A 20,083-nucleotide genomic window follows, 5' to 3' on the forward strand; every position below is an offset into this window, starting at 1 on the left:
AGTTCTTAGTCAGGTTTACGTCAGAGCAGTACCTGTTGTATTGTAGGAGATCTTAGTCAGGTTTACGTCAGAGCAGTACCTGTTGTATTGTAGGAGATCTTAGTCAGGTTTACATGAGAGCAGTACCTGTTGTATAAGTTGTAGTTGTACAAGATTTAAGTCAGGTTTACATGAGAGCAGTACCTGTTGTATTGTAAGATTTAAGTCAGGTTTACGTGAGAGCAGTACCTGTTGTATTGTATTGTACAAGATTTAAGTCAGGTTTACATGAGAGCAGTACCTGTTGTATAAGTTGTAATTTGTAAGTCAGGTTTACATGAGAGCAGTATCTGTTGTATTGTAGGAGTTTAAGTCAGGTTTACATGAGAGCAGTACCTGTTGTATAAGTTGTAATTGTACAAGATTTAAGTCAGGTTTACATGAGAGCAGTACCTGTTGTATAAGTTGTAATTGTACAAGATTTAAGTCAGGTTTACATGAGAGCAGTACCTGTTGTATAAGTTGTAATTGTACAAGATTTAAGTCAGGTTTACATGAGAGCAGTACCTGTTGTATAAGTTGTAATTGTACGAGATTTAAGTCAGGTTTACATGAGAGCAGTACCTGTTGTATAAGTTGTAATTGTACAAGATTTAAGTCAGGTTTACATGAGAGCAGTACCTGTTGTATAAGTTGTACTTGTACGACATTTAAGTCAGGTTTACATGAGAGCAGTACCTGTTGTATAAGTTGTACCTGTATAATTGTACAAGATTTAAGTCAGGTTTACATGAGAGCAGTACCTGTTGTATAAGTTGTAGTTGTACTGTTGAGATTTAAGTCAGGTTTACATGAGAGCAGTACCTGTTGTATAAGTTGTAATTGTACAAGATTTAAGTCAGGTTTACATGAGAGCAGTACCTGTTGTATAAGTTGTATTGTACGAGATTTAAGTCAGGTCAGTAGGTTTACAGTCAGGTTTACAGAGAGCAGTACCTGTTGTATAAGTTGTAGTTGTACGACATTTAAGTCAGGTTTACATGAGAGCAGTACCTGTTGTATTGTAGGAGATCTTTGTCAGGTTTACATGAGAGCAGTACCTGTTGTATAAGTTGTAGTTGTACAAGATTTAAGTCAGGTTTACATGAGAGCAGTACCTGTTGTATAAGTTGTAATTGTACGAGATTTAAGTCAGGTTTACATGAGAGCAGTACCTGTTGTATAAGTTGTACCTGTTGTATAAGTTGTAGTTGTACGAGATTTAAGTCAGGTTTACATGAGAGCAGTACCTGTTGTATAAGTTGTAGTTGTACGAGATTTAAGTCAGGTTTACATGAGAGCAGTACCTGTTGTATAAGTTGTAGTTGTACGAGATTTAAGTCAGGTTTACATGAGAGCAGTACCTGTTGTATAAGTTGTAGTTGTACGAGATTTAAGTCAGGTTTACATGAGAGCAGTACCTGTTGTATAAGTTGTAATTGTACAAGATTTAAGTCAGGTTTACATGAGAGCAGTACCTGTTGTATAAGTTGTAGTTGTACGAGATTTAAGTCAGGTTTACATGAGAGCAGTACCTGTTGTATAAGTTGTAAGTCAGGTTTTGTACTGTTGATTTAAGTCAGGTTTACATGAGAGCAGTACCTGTTGTATAAGTTGTTGTAGTCAGGTTTTGTACGAGATTTAAGTCAGGTTTACATGAGAGCAGTACCTGTTGTATAAGTTGTAGTTGTACGAGATTTAAGTCAGGTTTACATGAGAGCAGTACCTGTTGTATTGTAGGAGATCTTAGTCAGGTTTACATGAGAGCAGTATCTGTTGTATTGTAGGAGTTCTTAGTCAGGTTTACATGAGAGCAGTACCTGTTGTATAAGTTGTAGTTGTACGAGATTTAAGTCAGGTTTACATGAGAGCAGTACCTGTTGTATAAGTTGTAGTTGTACAAGATTTAAGTCAGGTTTACATGAGAGCAGTACCTGTTGTATAAGTTGTAGTTGTACGACATTTAAGTCAGGTTTACATGAGAGCAGTACCTGTTGTATAAGTTGTAGTTGTACAACATTTAAGTCAGGTTTACATGAGAGCAGTACCTGTTGTATAAGTTGTAGTTGTCAGGTTTACATGAGAGCAAGATTTAAGTCAGGTTTACATGAGAGCAGTACCTGTTGTATAAGTTGTAGTTGTACGAGATTTAAGTCAGGTTTACATGAGAGCAGTACCTGTTGTATAAGTTGTAGTTGTACGAGATTTAAGTCAGGTTTACATGAGAGCAGTACCTGTTGTATAAGTTGTAGTTGTACGAGATTTAAGTCAGGTTTACATGAGAGCAGTACCTGTTGTATAAGTTGTAGTTGTACGAGATTTAAGTCAGGTTTACATGAGAGCAGTACCTGTTGTATAAGTTGTAGTTGTACGAGATTTAAGTCAGGTTTACATGAGAGCAGTACCTGTTGTATAAGTTGTAGTTGTACGAGATTTAAGTCAGGTTTACATGAGAGCAGTATCTGTTGTACTGTAGGAGATTTAAGTCAGGTTTACATGAGAGCAGTACCTGTTGTATAAGTTGTAGTTGTAGGAGATAAGTCAGGTTTACATGAGAGCAAGATTTAGTCAGGTTTACATGAGAGCAGTCTGTTGTATAAGAGATTTAAGTCAGGTTTACATGAGAGCAGTACCTGTTGTATAGTTGTAGTCAGGAGATCTTTGTCAGGTTTACATGAGAGCAGTACCTGTTGTATAAGTTGTAGTTGTACGAGATTTAAGTCAGGTTTACATGAGAGCAGTACCTGTTGTATTGTAGGAGATCAGGTTTTAGTACCTGTTGTACTGTAGGAGATCTTAGTCAGGTTTACATGAGAGCAGTACCTGTTGTATTGTAGGAGATCTTTGTCAGGTTTACATGAGAGCAGTACCTGTTGTATAAGTTGTAGTTGTACGAGATTTAAGTCAGGTTTACATGAGAGCAGTACCTGTTGTATTGTAGGAGATCTTAGTCAGGTTTACGTCAGAGCAGTACCTGTTGTATTGTAGGAGATCTTTGTCAGGTTTACATGAGAGCAGTATCTGTTGTACTGTAGGAGATCTAAGTCAGGTTTACATGAGAGCAGTACCTGTTGTATTGTAGGAGATCTAAGTCAGGTTTACATGAGAGCAGTACCTGTTGTATTGTAGGAGATCTTTGTCAGGTTTACATGAGAGCAGTACCTGTTGTATTGTAGGAGATCTTTGTCAGGTTTACATGAGAGCAGTACCTGTTGTATTGTAGGAGATCTAAGTCAGGTTTACATGAGAGCAGTACCTGTTGTATTGTAGGAGATCTTTGTCAGGTTTACATGAGAGCAGTATCTGTTGTACTGTAGGAGATCTAAGTCAGGTTTACATGAGAGCAGTACCTGTTGTACTGTAGGAGATCTTTGTCAGGTTTACATGAGAGCAGTACCTGTTGTACTGTAGGAGATCTAAGTCAGGTTTACATGAGAGCAGTACCTGTTGTATTGTAGGAGATCTAAGTCAGGTTTACATGAGAGCAGTGTCTGTATTAAACAATTAATCACTTTTCTAAATTGTGTTTTATCATTTTACAAGTGGTCAACCAAACAACCTTGAATTCAGTATGTTGTAGGAGATGTAGATAAAGAGAAGTTATGATAAAGAAAAAGTAATAGATACCATTCTGATAAGTATAAAGAATTATAGAGAGATTTACTAAATATATAAACTTTGATGTGTGGGCAGTGATAAAACATAACAATTACAAATGTGCTATAAATCTACAATGTCACATGTTAAATCATTGACCACTTACATTATTGCTTTTTGTTATTATTATGTATCAGCATTACCCTGGAGACACATACACTCAGATAAGGCTGTCAGTAGAGTCACTTTTGCTCTGGTTCAAAAAGTCAAATTCGTTGATATATCTTATCACAGATCTGACAATACTTCTGAAGAAACAATGTCTAATTTACTGGTAATGAAATTGCTTCTTCTTCATGCAATTGATGAAACTTTACCTTTCAATAGTTAATGAAAAAACGTCCATCGTTATTTTAAGACTTTATGAAATAGCGTAATCTTAATACGGTAATGAAATAACTTACTCTTTACATATGCGATGAAATAGCTTAATTTTTATACAGTTAATGGAACAACTTAATTTTTATACAGTTAATGGAATAACTTAACATTTTTATACAGTTAATGAAAAGAAAAAGCTTATTTTTTATACAGTAAATGAAATTGCTTAATCTTCATACAGTTAATGAAATAACTTATTTTTTTTATATATTTAATGGAATAGCTTAATTTTTATACAGTTAGTACTGTTAATGAAAGAGCTTCATCCTGATAAAATAAAAGAAACAATTTCTTCTTTTTCATTTTAATATAAGTATCACTTAATGTACAGTATGGCTGTTCCTAATCACAGAAAACTTACTTAAAGGTAATCAGATTAAACAGGTAGGGATGTAAGGATCTTTCTTCACTACTCTAACACCTAATTGATATCCCAAGCCTGATATCAAGCTCTATGTTACTGTCAACAGCACCAGGCTCCTTGTACTTTAGTCCTGGTAAGTGTGTTTTATTAAAAGCAGCACTCAGATCAGGTACTATTCTAAACAAAAAATATAAACTTATACCTGATCTCAGGGGTGATTAACTCATGTTACTGATAATCGGAAGTAAAGGTTTACTGTACGTAGAACTACATTATACGTTGGAAATTCACAACAGCATTGCTATTTACACACAGACATTTTTTTCTCTGGTACCATAACATCAGTCTTAAAGGACACTGATGTGGTACCAATCGTTGGTATATTCGTCTTGGAATTTCCATGGGGAAATTGTTTGCATCAAAAGCTCAACGTCTCAGATAAAAAAGAACTTTCAGACCTCAGTTGATAAACTGTTTTACCATTATTTAGCTGTTCTTTCTGGTGGCCTGACTGGTTTTATAAACAATTTAAAAGATCTACTTATAATTCACATCTAAAACTGTGGTTAAATTAGAGTTTCCCTCCTTTATGTGTAGAATTGCCGGGAACATTGGGAAACATTTTAACCTATCCCAACAAGTACTTAGAAGTTATGACTGGATGCTACAATGTTTCAGCAGCTGTATCACCTGACATGGTGTACTTCTTCAGATTCAATTATTTACTGATCTGTTTATAGAGACAGAGACTATGTCACTTAGAAGTGAGTATCATAGCTTTTAAACATTAATGTTGAAAGAGGGGATGATCAAGTGACAAAGTTCCTTAACTCAGGGCAGTGTAAAGCTACCATGAAGGATTTTGAGGCTTTTTTCTGTATTTGAGAAATGGAAGTTAGAAAATAAGAAAGAAATACTAAAAATAAATAAAAGAAAAAAATCCACCAGTATCATAGGTAACTGTCCTGTATCACAGCTAGGTAACTGTCCTGTATCACAGCTAGGTAACTGTTCTGTATCACAGCTAGGTAACTGTTCTGTATCACAGCGAGGTAACTGTCCTGTATCACAGCTAGGTAACTGTTCTGTATCACAGCTAGGTAACTGTCCTGTATCACAGCTAGGTAACTGTTCTGTATCACAGCGAGGTAACTGTCCTGTATCACAGCTAGGTAACTGTTCTGTATCACAACTAGGTAACTTCTGTATCACAGCTAGGTAACTGTCCTGTATCACAGCTAGGTAAATGTCCTGTATCACAGCTAGGTAACTTCTGTATCACAGCTAGGTAACTTCTGTATCACAGCTAGGTAACTTCTGTATCACAGCTAGGTAACTTCTGTATCACAGCTAGGTAACTGTCCTGTATCACAGCTAGGTAAATGTCCTGTATCACAGCTAGGTAACTTCTGTATCACAGCTAGGTAACTTCTGTATCACAGCTAGGTAACTGTCCTGTATCACAGCTAGGTAACTGTCCTGTATCACAGCTAGGTAACTGTCCTGTATCACAGCTAGGTAACTGTCCTGTATCACAGCTAGGTAACTGTCTGTATCATAGCTAGGTAACTGTCCTGTATCACAGCTAGGTAACTTCTGTATCACAGCTAGGTAACTTCTGTATCACAGCTAGGTAACTGTCCTGTATCACAGCTAGGTAACTTCTGTATCACAGCTAGGTAACTTCTGTATCACAGCTAGGTAACTGTCCTGTATCACAGCTAGGTAACTTCTGTATCACAGCTAGGTAACTGTCCTGTATCACAGCTAGGTAACTGTCCTGTATCACAGCTAGGTAACTGTTCTGTATCACATGTAACTGCCCTGTGCTACAGGTTATGTTCTTTGATCTCACAAAAACACATAAACACAATGAGGTACATGAAAACAGGGAAAAAAGGTAGGAAAAAAAACTGATAGGAAACACCTTTCTATACAAGTAAGAAAGTCCTGTTCATACACTACAGAGAGACAAACAGAGCACGAGAGCTATCAAAATCAAAGAGAGATCAAGAAAGAGAGGGAAAGTGGAACACTCACCTCACTGGATAGGAAGTTGCTGTCCTGTGATCGGCTCTCTGCCATACCTGGTGAGAGGGTGGTGAATCCTGCAATCGCCGAGTTCTGAAACAAAATGGCACGATTGTAATACATGTATATAAAATCAATAAGTTTGAGGAACATACAGAAATACATAGAGTACGTTACATTGGAGGGGCTTCAGTATGGCCGGAACCTGTCCCCCGTTCTCTGATCCCCTGTCAGCTACATGTATTGGTGTCAGAGGAAACATTCTACAAAACTCCTATATATATGTAAATCTCTGATATATAAACCAGCACTTTAACACGTCAAACTCCCTTGGAGATTAAGATTTCATACCAAAATTCAAAACAATGAATAGGCAAATAGCTGCTGCTTTAAAAAGCAAATTAAACCGTTTGGCTATGGGATTTGATTTGCAATTTTCATCACAATATATGAAAATGTTTCTAGTTAAAATGAAATTGTGTACAAATGTATTTTTTTTGTTTTTTTCGTTGTTGTTTTCCTTATTTCTTTCTGTTGATTTGTTTTTCCCCAAGCTGTCTGTTTATTTGAGGAAAACTTTTTAAAGAAACACAGGAAAAATAGTGATAATTATTATGCATTTATGTAATCGAGCAGATTAACTTATAATACTTTGTCCTGACAAAATGAACATGCATTATTTTCAATACACTATTAAGTAAATTATTGATGACTTTCATCAGAAACCAATCTTAAACAGTAATTTTACATTGTGGTGTAGAGCATGTGATCTCAAACTATCATCAGCATTATGTATCGTCATAGGTGACATTATAATACCTGATCCTGTTTTGCCAATGGTTAAAATATCACTTATTTAATTCATATAAACAAAAACTGTATGACAATATCAAGATACAAAATAGAGGTGTAAAAATGACATCTTTAGTATTTATCTCTATATATCAAGAGACCAGGGTTTTGATTATCTCCTATTTTGTTCAATACAGAATAACTGTACCCAGACTGTCCTACTCATAAAATACCGAGATTGTTCAATTAATAAAAAGCTGCATCAAGAATGTCCAATTCATAAAACATTGTACCAACATTTTTCAGTTATTAAAGCACCATACAGACAGTTCAATTTTAAAACAATGTGCCCACATTGTTCAACTAACGAAACCCAGACTAATCTTTTGGTAAAACACTGTACCACGACTGTTCATTTTATAAAACACATACTTGGACTGTTCAAGTCTGAAAATGTTTCAATTAACAATACAACAGCAGACTGTTCACACTCTGATCCTATCCCTAAACACTGAAATGAGACTGTCACACAACAGGAAGTGATTTTCATTACATTATCAGAACCTGATAACGGGAATGACCTCTTACTTAATCAGGGTTAATGTTGAAGAAAAAGCTAAAGAGAATCGGATACTTTATATAATGACACTCCCAGGCAGATGGGTTAGCTCATCAGAATAGTCTGTTTTCCATCTAATAACATCACCAAATGGAAATCAATATCATGTAGTGGTAACCAAAATCTAGATACTAGTTAGGTCTGTTGTTGTTTGATTTGCTTGCTATTGTCCTATATATATAGTTGTCCCAATAAATCTCCATTAGCTTCTGTGTGCATTTTCATTCCTGTCTCCTGCCAAACATCCCTTTCTCAAGCAAATACTTCCATACCATACTCAAAATAATATTTACACAATCCTCCAAATTGGTTAAATATCATTTCAAGCAATTAAAGTCAATCAATAAACATGCTAACATTAATTCTGCGATAAGATCAATACACATTATTGATTTGAAGAGAAATCTGAACGATATCTCTTATAGGTGAATCTTTATGTATGACATATCTGTGTTATATCTGTGGCTGTGACTCAATAAATGGTTGTCGGCATGGAATCTGTGAAACAGCAGCATAAAGTGACAGTCAGTGGGGTATCTGTGATACAGTAGTGTTACAGTGGTTGTCAGTGGGGTATCTGGGATACAGTAGTGTTACAGTGGTTGTCAGTGAGGTATCTGTGATACAGTAGTGTTACAGTGGTTGTCTGTGAGGTATCAGTGATACAGTAGTGTTACAGTGGTTGTCAGTGGGGTATCTGTGATAGTGTTACAGTGGTTGTAAGTGAGGTATCTGTGATAGTGTTACAGTGGTTGTCAGTGGGGTATCTATGATACAGTAGTGTTACAGTGGTTGTCTGTGAGGTATTTGTGATACAGTAGTGTTACAGTGGTTGTCTGTGAGGTATTCCTGATACAGTAGTGTTACAGTGGTTGTCAGTGGGGTATCAGTGATACAGTAGTGTTACATTGGTTGTCAGTGAGGTATCTGTGATACAGTAGTGTTACAGTGGTTGTCAGTGAGGTATCTGTGATACAGTAGTGTTACAGTGGTTGTCAGTGAGGTATCTGTGATACAGTAGTGTTACAGTGGTTGTCAGTGAGGTATCTGATACAGTAGTGTTACAGTGGTTGTAAGTGAGGTATCTGATACAGTAGTGTTCTGGTTGTAAGTGAGGTATCTGTTACAGTGGTTGTAAGTGAGGTATCTGTGATACAGCAGTTATACAGTGACAGTGTTACAGTGAGTGGTTGTAGCAGTGGTGAGGTATCTGTGATACAGCAGTTATACAGTGACAGTTTGGGTTAGTGTTACAGTGACTGTCAGGGGGTTGGGGAAGCGGGTGAATGTAGCAGTGGTTGTAAGTGAGGTATCTGTGATACAGCAGTTATACAGTGACAGTTTAGGTTAGCGTTACAGTGACTGTCAGGGGGTTGGGGAAGCGGGTGAATGTAGCAGTGGTTGTAAGTGAGGTATCTGTGATACAGCAGTTATACAGTGACAGTTTGGGTTAGCGTTACAGTGACTGTCAAGGGGTTGGGGAAGCGGGTGAATGTAGCAGTGGTTGTAAGTGAGGTATCTGTGATACAGCAGTTATACAGTGGTTGTAAGTGAGGTATCTGTGATACAGCAGTTATACAGTGACAGTTTGGGTTAGCGTTACAGTGACTGTCAGGGGGTTGGGGAAGCGGGTGAATGTAGCAGTGGTTGTAAGTGAGGTATCTGTGATACAGCAGTTATACAGTGACAGTTTGGGTTAGCGTTACAGTGACTGTCAGGGGGTTGGGGAAGCGGGTGAATGTAGCAGTGGTTGTAAGTGAGGTATCTATGATACAGCAATGTTACAGTGGTTGTAAGTGAGGTATCTGTGATACAGCAGTTATACAGTGACAGTTTGGGTTAGCGTTACAGTGACTGTCAGGGGGTTGGGGAAGCGGGTGAATGTAGCAGTGGTTGTAAGTGAGGTATCTGTGATACAGCAGTTATACAGTGACAGTTTGGGTTAGCGTTACAGTGACTGTCAGGGGGTTGGGGAAGCGGGTGAATGTAGCAGTGGTTGTAAGTGAGGTATCTATGATACAGCAGTGTTACAGTGGTTGTAAGTGAGGTATCTGTGATACAGCAGTTATACAGTGACAGTTTGGGTTAGCGTTACAGTGACTGTCAGGGGGTTGGGGAAGCGGGTGAATGTAGCAGTGGTTGTAAGATAAAACAATTAACCATTAAATCCTAATTATAAACAAACAAACTATAAGGTAGAGACAAACATGGAATGATTTTGCGAGTCCTGTTTAGGAAATGATTCAAAATGGTGACTAATACCATCAATGAATTGGTTAATGTTTTATAAATAGTTATGGTGACCTTGACCTTAGGCTAGCAACACAACTTCATTTGGCTATGTGGTATTGTTGTAGGTGGCTTTAGTACAGAGCTTAATCAAAATACTAACTAAAATGATGTTATTAAGGTGCTAGCATTGATTCAGAACTAAATCTAACAGAACATGGACTCTATATAGTTAATACATAAAATCTTACAGTATATACATGATAAGTAATCTGTGGTCTATTTATAGTATACACATGGTAAGTAATCTGGGATCTATTTATAGTATACACATGGTAAGTAATCTGGGATCTATTTATAGTATCCTGTCTTCATGCAGTACATATGATAAGTAATCTGTGGTCTATTTATAGTATACACATGGTAAGTAATCTGGGATCTATTTATATACCCTGTCTCCTTATAGTATATAAGTAATTTGTGATCTATTTATAAACTCTGTATTTATCCTTACAACATATAATATAAGTATACACAATTTGTGATCTATTTATATACCCTGTCTCCTTACAGTATATAAGTAATTTGTGATCTATTTATATACCCTGTCTCCTTACAGTATATAAGATAAATAATATAACCTGCATACTTACAGTATATAATATAAGTAATTTGTGATCTATTTTCTTACCCTGTATACTTTCAAAATGTAATACATGATAAGAAATTTGAAATCTATTTATATACAAATCATACTACGTCTCTGTGTCAGTAAGGTTTCCTAGATATCTATGTCCACATGTATCCTTTAAACACAAATAAAACTTATATCCATGTGTCTATTTTAAACTTTTGCATAGTTACCTGTTCGGAGAAACTTGATGATTCAGGCAGGGTTTTCACCTGCATTGTGTCCAGTTGATGGTGTTAATGACTGTAGGTGATAACAATTTCTACATGTGATTTCTCACTCATCACTAGAACCAATTAACATAAAAAAGCAGCTGTTTAAGGTCAACACCAGCTGTAAAGCTACTCCTTGTAGTTAAAGGATCAGGTATTAATATTTCAAGTAGTTCTTGAAAAACAACAGAGAAATCACATTCCAAATCCTAAAATAAATCCTGATCTCAAACATAAGATAAGCATGTGGTAACAACCAAAGTGAAACAGGAGAATCAGTGAAAAGGTGTGTAAAGCACTAGTAGTGGCCACCCCACAATGAGCCACAGGTAAGATAGGTATTACCAGTGATCAGTACGACTCTGCCTCAGGCCTACACCTTGTCACCACAACAGCTGACGGCTATTGTACAGGCCTCCATCACCTGTTCTACAGGCCCCAAATAGGCACCTGTCAGCAAGTCATGTGACCAGAAACTTTATGATCATGTGATTGACTTTTTCGAAACTGATTGGTGACAGGAGGAATTTCATATGTCATAAAACTTGTCACAGCTATCATTACAGTATGTAATGGTGCAGAAAGATTAACCCCTTTCATTAACAAAAACATATCTTCATTCTGATGATTTTCTCAAGACTGACTATCGTTTTTAATGTTACAGAAATAACAGATTCCTTGACCAAATACCTACCAACTGGAACTAAAATGTAAATTTCTCCATACCTCAATACTGTTTTCACACATGCATACATTTCATATTAAAAAATAACAAAAAAAATACACAGCCATTGAGCTCCTTTGTTAAATGATCCTTGTCATGGATGGACACAAAACAAATTAATTACCCTTCCTTTGGGCACTGCTATCAAATTCAAATCTGTTTGTCAGCGTATTTGGGACATTGCACTTTTTCAGAGGGAAATATCTCTGAGTGATCAATAAGGACTCGCCATCTGGGATATCCAACGATATTGTGATCATTAATACAAACAGATTCTCGATTTATTAGATTATGTTGCCAATGACTATCTTGGTGATTAGTGAGTATGGCCTCAAAGTCATAGACCAGGCAAACATCTAACGACCCACAAACGTCCCAGACCAGGCAACAAACTAACGACCTACAAACGTCCCAGACCAGGCAACAAACTAACGACCTACAAACGTCCCAGACCAGGCAACAAACTAACGACCTACAAACGTCCCAGACCAGGCAACAAACTAACGACCTACAAACGTCCCTGACCAGTCGACAAACTAATGACCCACAAACGTCCCAGACCAGGCAATGATCTAACGACCTAAAAACGTCCCACACTATCTATGATCTAATGACTCACAAATGTCCCAGACCAGGTAACAATCTAACAACTCATAGTCCCAGACCAGCAAAACATCTCACACCCACAAATGTCCAAGTCCAGGCAACGATTTAATGACTCAAAGTCACAGACCAGAAAACGATGTAATAATTCACATTCCATGACCAGTCAATGATCTAATGACTCCAAAACGTCCCACACCAGTGCACCATATAGTATCTCACAGTCCCAGACCTGTCAACATCTGGTGGCTCATTTCCCAGATCAGGCAGTGATTTCACCCTGTGGACCTTCATCTTTTTTTTTTTTTTTTTCATAAATTTTCAACACAATTTGAATTTTGGAATTCAACAAGCATTATACTACTGTTTTAAAGAAGTTAACACACGCTGTAAAAAAAAAAAAAAAAAAAACAATACATTTTTTCTAAAATTAAATGGATGGTTGATAAAATGACTTATCACAAGAAAATTGGAAATTTGGAAATATTTGCAGGGATTTTATTTGGCAGTATTCACCTCCTTAAAAGAAATTTTAGAATTAACTGTAAATCAAAACTATGGAAAAAAATTCCCAAAGCAAATATGTATTAAAGTCCCAAACAAATAAATTAAATTCATTTTCTTGATGTTCAATAGGAATTTTTGCCCCAGATTTTTCTTAAGATTGCATTTTAATTATAAAATATGCCACACTTTTGGTCCAGTTGGTAACAATATTGCCACAAATTGAATATTGCCACATAGTCAAAATATTGGTGAAGATGCCGTCCATAGCACGAGTCAATCGTTGTTTGCAGAAATCAGCTACTAAATATGAATGAATACATTTCATATAACTTTGTGTATTAAGGTCTGTTATTGTTTCACTGAGACAACAAAGAAGATAATCTGCTTGATAGTTGTTCGCTGGGAGTCCCTTACAGGGCCATTAACAAGAACATTTATGAAAACACATGCTATCATAATAAAAATAAACCATTTCAATTTTTCATCACCTCCAATAAATTCTTATTATATTTCTAGCTTTCAAATACTTTTTCAGTTTTATGGATCAAGATAAAATCATCAGCGAAAAGAAGAAAAAAACAACCCAAAAAATGATCATGTGTTGTGAAAATTATGATCCTGACAATCCGTTTCTTTAGATTTTTTTATATTTTCCTTCAATCCCTTATGTAATCTTAAACAGAGTTAAAGCCCGGGGGTTGATTGATTACCTGTCAAAGTTATTACATCAAGAGTGGTGGAAAAATTTCTTCTTATGAACTTGTGAAATGGAACATGCTTTATAACTATGACAGCCACATTCAGCTTAGCTGGCTGTCAGTGTTATTAAATAAAGTGTTCTTGATGCTGAGAGTTCACTTATAGTGATAGTGAGCTCAGACTGATGTGATTAGGAGCCTTAAGCGATGATGATAGTAAGGTCAGCAACAGGGAGTCAGTTCAGCATCACTGATTATGACCTTAGTGTCTCTGATGATGAGCTCAATGACTGTGAGAGTAAGCTCAGTGTCAGTGATTGTGAGCTCAATGACTGTGATTGTGAGTTCAGTGACAGTAATAGTGAGCTCAATGTCAGTGATAGTAAGCTCAATGACTGTTAGAGTAAGCTCAGTGTCAGTACTAATGGGCTCAGCAACAGTGATTGTGAGTTCAGTGACAGTAATAGTGAGCTCAGTGTTCGTGATAATGAACTCAGTGACAGTTATAGTAAGCTCCTAATCAGTTATAATGAGATCAGTGACAGTGATGGTAAGCTCAGCATCAGCGATACTGACCTTTGAGCATCAGCGATAGTGATATCAACATTTGTGACCTAAGTGTTGGTGGTAGTGAGCTCAGTGTTAGTAACAGTAAAATCTGAGTGAATTATAGTGACTTCAATGACAGTGAGCACTGACCATCAATGACACTGAGCTTAATGTTGGTAATAGTGACATCAATGTCAGCAATTTTGTTGGCGAGAGTGAGCTAGCTCATTGTCTTAAATCACAAGTAAGCCCAGTGTAGGTAAGAGTAGATATGGAGTTATTACTGTGAGCTTTTGAAAGTCCAATACAATATTAATACACTTTCCTGGGGCATCTTAAATCCTATATACATGAAAATATAAAAAATATCATGTTTTCCCCAAAACTGTAAAATGTAACTCCTTCAACACATAAAATTAACCAATATATAGTTCTAGACTCTTCATTAATGATGCGACAAAGTAAATGTCGACAGTGTTCCTGACACAAGACTCTTCATTAATGATGTGACAAAGTAAATGTCGACAGTGTTCCAGACACAAGACTCTTCATTAATGATGTGACAAAGTAAATGTTGACAGTGTTCCAGAAACAAAACTCTTCATTAATGATGTGACAAAGTAAATGTCGACAGTGTTCTAAACACAAGACTCTTCATTAATGATGTGACAAAGTAAATGTCGACAGTGTTCTAGACACAAGACTCTTCATTAATGATGTGACAAAGTAAATGTCGACAGTGTTCCTGACACAAGATTCTTCATTAATGATGTGACAAAGTAAATGTTGATAGTGTTCCAGACACAAGATTCTTCATTAATGATGTGACAAAGTAAATGTCGACAGTGTTCCTGACACTGACAAAGTAAATGTCGACAGTGTTCTAGACACAAGACTCTTCATTAATGATGTGACAAAGTAAATGTTGATAGTGTTCCAGACACAAGACTCTTCATTAATGATGTGACAAAGTAAATGTCGACAGTGTTCTAGACACAAGACTCTTCATTAATGATGTGACAAAGTAAAAGTTGATAGTGTTCCAGACACAAGACTCTTCATTAATGATGTGACAAAGTAAATGTTGACAGTGTTCTAGACACAAGATTCTTCATTAATGATGTGACAAAGTAAATGTCAACAGTGTTCCAGACACAAGATTCTTCATTAATGATGGGACCAGGAAAATGTTGACAGTGTTCCAGACACAAGATCCTTCATTAATGTTTTCACAAAAGAAATGTTAATTCCGTAACTTTTACCATTTCAAAGACAATCTTTTAAAGTTTTTAATATTTGTTACTATACAATATGTGATTGTGAAGGAAAAGAATTTAGAATAATGATCTTGTAAAGAAAATGTTGATTTAGATCTAAAGCATATCAATAATTTACTTGTAAGCTAATGCTATTATTACTTAATGTTTGTCTACACGCAGACCATATTTCATCATGTCAAAGTCAGTTCTGAAGTAATTCAAAATATCATTAACTGCCTCCCGGTTATAATCAATAAACATTTATACAAATAAAAATTTTCATTTTGTTGTATCTGGGAAATAAGAAACATGATTAAAATTAAACTATATAAATCATTTTACAGTAGAAGTGACAGCGGATGTTTCTTGCTATTTATAGTGTCATTTCGGAGGATCTTAATTTCAACCTGTATTAAAAAAGAAGTATTAAAATTTGAGAAAGGCCTTACATTTACATATTTATAGAGAAAATGAACACCTCATTTAACTTGTATGTCAATTTATCATCTTACCATCGTCAGGACACCTTGTAAATCATGTGAACAGTTATATTTAGATTTCTGCAATGTCTTCATTTACTTTTTATGAATACCATAGTTAACGCACAATATATCAACTTTTCTGTATCATCACAGTCTTAGGTATTGTTATCTGAAGTTAAACTTGTTTCATTGTAGTGTTTAGAATCTTTATTGAAAATACTAAAATATATCTATTTTCATCAGTTTCGTCACAGTTTTCAGTATTTTCATCTGAAGTTAGTACGATATATTTTCTTTCTTCAGGTCCAACATAGTCTTTAGTATATTTTTATCCTACAAAATAACTGACATTTAGTATATAATACCACTAATGATGATAATTATATTTTATTAGAGAAAAAGCTAAACGTCAATAACAGGCCATTATTTATTGGGGTGAGCACAAGGTAAAAGGTCATGACTACAATCAATGTACAAATCATTTGTAATAGAAATGATTTCTGTTACCACTTCTGGACATGTTCAGATCAGGGTATAATGAAGGACATGACAGCTTTACACCAATATGATATAGAAACATCTCTCTTGTCTGTGACCACATGTACAACAGTTAACATATTAGTCACAGTGACAGCTGACCTATGACCTAACCTTGTGACCTTCAAGTTGTCATATCCACCACAATAAAATAACCATAAGTGTCCAATCAGATGAATAGCCTGTCACTAGGATTTATCAACAGACTGTCCAAGATGAAAGGCTTAGACAGACACTTGTGTAAGCATGAATGGACAGAAGCTGACCCCTGGGATCAAGGTGTGATTTCATCAATGACTACTAATCACCAAGGTCGTGTGTATAAGGACACCAAATTAAGATGATTTCTCCTAATATGATTACATACGCTGTCTTTCTTTTCTATTAAATTACAACCAATAACAGGAATACCAGGTATTACAGGTAAACAGGTTTGATAGAAAAATGGTCTTTATATTCAGGGGATGTCCTCGTAAATAAGGATAAAATGTTTACACTACTCAGGAAAGGAAAACATGGCAAGGTTCCCTGATAAGATATGAAAGAGTCACCTGTCCGAACATGTGGGTCTTTCCCTATAATTACTTTTTTCGATTAAAAAATATGTACATAATCTTATAACATGAAATAGGTCAATATTTATTTCATGTCTATGCTAGGATTCAAACCAGGGACCCCTGACTTACTAGTCTTAAGCTCAACTTACCATGCTAAAGACTAGTTCTCTCTATAGCCAAGCAGTATATTGGAAAAAAGGGAAAATAGTCTTTACTACAGGGCCCTCAATAATCCAGACACCTTCGTTCCCTGCCAAAATTGTCAGGATTATAAATTTCCCTAGTCAACCAGCCAATATAGCTGCAGTTATCTCCCTTGATTACATGACCATAATGTCATCAGTATTTTTCTGTTGATTGCTTACAGAATGTCTATATAGTATTTACTGTGAATATAGTTATCTACAAATGTCTGTAATTGTCGAGGTAATTATCATTTTCATATGTTGTTGTGTATCAATTAAAATTTCGAAAGTGAAAATTGTTATTCGTTGTACAATATTGTGCTGTACCATGAATGTCTGCTCAGTATCAACAGTGATGTTTTTCTCAAAATATTTGATAACCAATGATTTTGTAATATTTTGTGCCCTGCACATAGTGTATTTACATTTGGTTTGACACAATTTGGATTCTAATTAATTTTCTGGTGAATATGACGATTTGTTGTAGTTCAGAACTGTTCTATTTTTAATTAAGTAAATCGGTTAACCTGACTGCATGATGAACACCTATACATGTGTGCGGGAGACTCATTGATTTGAGAGTAATAAAATACTGTAATTTGAAAACTGAAAATATATGTATTCTTCTGTCAATTTCCATTGATAAGCAGCAATCGACTGACAACACAAAATCCTTGCCATGTTTTTCTATGTTAAATATACAAAAATAAAAGATGGCCCATCGTTAGTTGCGTTTCTATGATTCATATCAAGTGTAAATTACAATTTTTTCTTTAATTTCTTTCCTAAACATTCTATGTTTGAATAATGTTATATCATTGTTACTATCAATAAAATCATACAACATTATTTCAAGTGATGTTGAATGGAGTTATTTCATTACTGATGTGTCTTCACACTAATGTGAAAGAAAGGGATCATGTCAGTCTTTACCCAAGGAAACACAAGGAAATCTCCTTGGAATCTTTCTCTCCTAAAGGTGAGATGTGGAGATCTCAACCAAAGGAGAAACACTATTAAGTTGGAAAACATAAAACTTGTTGAGTGTTAACAATCTAATAATCTTTTCCACAGAGTCAAGATCTTGGACATATCTCACCAATTTGCCCACCGTTTTCCGCATCATCAATCCCCGAGTCCCTTTAAGGTTCTCTGGTGGCTCCGCGGGCGACCACTCAATCTGACGGGTCTCTGCCTGAAGGCACTATTGTGTCTTCAGCCATGGCCACTGTCTGGTCTCGGGTTTTGGAGAAGAATTCTTCTACCCGTGCTCCAGGGTTTGCGGGGTTGCAACTCAGTGTCAGTGATTTGTCTGAGTCTAAAGCCAACAACTATGCTACGAACGATGGGCAGCTAGCTTCTCCATCAGCTAGGCTGGAGTCGGGAGAGCTGGACGCCTGGCCCAGCAAGTCTGTGGACCAGGTGGTGTTCAGCTCGAAGGAATGTTGCATCTTCCTATCCAAACTATATAGGGTATCTGACTTGCCCGAGGGTTGGATATCTGAGACAGAACAGGCCGACATCCAGGAGTCACCTCTGCCCTGAACGTGGCATTGAGGGCATCGGTTGAGTGGCATGTCTCTTTGATTGCCAATGTCGTGTTGACTAGGCATTTTTCAGTTTTGAAAAACTGCCCAGATGAGGAATCCTACCTCTCCCGTTTATTGACTGCTCCCTTCTCGGGCTCTACCCTGTTTGGGGGAGCTGTTCCTTTTGTTCAGAAGGTTATGAAGGAAGACTCAGTCGCCCCTGATCTGCCGCTCACCGCCCAGCCAATTTTCTTTCCTCCTCAGTGGGATCCAGAAAAGTCTTGGGTGCTCCAGGAGGAAGTAGGGACCATGCTTGCCAAGTGCGGTCGAGGAGATTCCTATGTTGGAATGCACTCCCTGCTTCTACTCCAGAATTTTTCTGGTTCGTAAGAAGTCCGCTGCGTGGTATCCGATCATAGATCCTCCTCACTTCAAGATGGAGACTACATTGGGCATCATGGCTTCCGTGAGGGACAGAATGTGGGCAACTTCAGTAGATCTGAAGGATGCCTACTTCCACATCCCCATCAAGAATTTGGCACCTGAAGTTCCTCCGTTTTACCTGCAACAGCAAGGTCTTCCAATTCCAGGCAGTCTTAAGTGATTTGTATGGCTACTGACAACTCTACAGTTGTCGCATATCTGGAGAGACAAGGGGGCACCAGGTCTTACGTCCTGTGTGTTCTTGCCATTCGCATTCTCTGCCAGGAGATGCAGTTGACCAACATGGTCAAGCATATTTTGGGCAGGCTGAACGTGCTGGCAGACACTCTCCCCAGGTGCAACCTGCTAATGGAAAGGCAGCTGTGTCCCTTGATTTTCAAGGGAATTTTTCAGGTGTGGGACAGACTTCTCATAGATTTGTTTGCCACTTCCCTGAACAATCGGCTGCCAACCTTCGTTTCTCTTATCCCAGATCTGAAGTCTTGGGTCATTGACGACCTATCTCTGGGATGGAATGTATGCATATGCATTCTCTCCCTTCAACCCGGTGGGCAGGGTGCTACAGAGGTTCTGGGAGCAAAACTGCTCCTTACTTCAGATAGCCCCTCTGTGGCCGAGTCAACTTTGATTTCCGGAGCTCTTGTCATTTCTGGCGCAGGAGCCTCTGGCTGGTCATTGCATGGAGGCTATCTCAGAAAGTCTTGCTAAGGCAAGTTTTCCTCTAGTGGTGTCAGATCGCACAATCTATCAGAGCTTCCTTTTCTGCTGTCTACCAGCGGACTTCCCACTCTCTTTGTTTAGGGACTGCAATCTGACCACTGGTACTATAGCTGGTTATCATACCGCTATTGCCAGTATCTTTGCATTTAACGGCAGGAAGGAGATAGGTTCTGCCTCCTCTCTTTCTGCCCTAATCACAGGCATCGTTCTGGATAGACCTAGAGTTCGGCAGCTAGCCCCTCAGTGGAATCTGGCCCTGGTGCTATTTGGAGTCAGCTTCGTTAAAGTTCATTAC

The 20,083-nt window shown here is 37.1% G+C and overlaps 1 protein-coding gene across 3 annotated transcripts in view; it reads right to left on the minus strand.

Annotated features, from left to right (window-relative positions):
- The window catches only part of LOC132556579 (TOX high mobility group box family member 4-like), a 102,405-nt gene that overhangs the window by 29,502 nt on the left and 52,820 nt on the right, over positions 1–20,083 (minus strand). For all 3 annotated transcript variants that reach the window (XM_060220996.1, XM_060220994.1, XM_060220995.1), the window contains exon 3: positions 6,461–6,544. In XM_060220996.1, the coding sequence (XP_060076979.1) occupies positions 6,461–6,505 (45 nt within the window). In that variant the 5' untranslated portion in view covers positions 6,506–6,544. The remainder of the gene's footprint in view (positions 1–6,460; positions 6,545–20,083) is intronic.

This window comes from Ylistrum balloti, unplaced genomic scaffold, assembly GCF_031769215.1.
Source record: "Ylistrum balloti isolate Yb309-2 unplaced genomic scaffold, AGI_CSIRO_Ybal_v1 Utg370580, whole genome shotgun sequence".
Classification (NCBI taxonomy): Eukaryota; Metazoa; Mollusca; class Bivalvia; order Pectinida; family Pectinidae; genus Ylistrum; species Ylistrum balloti.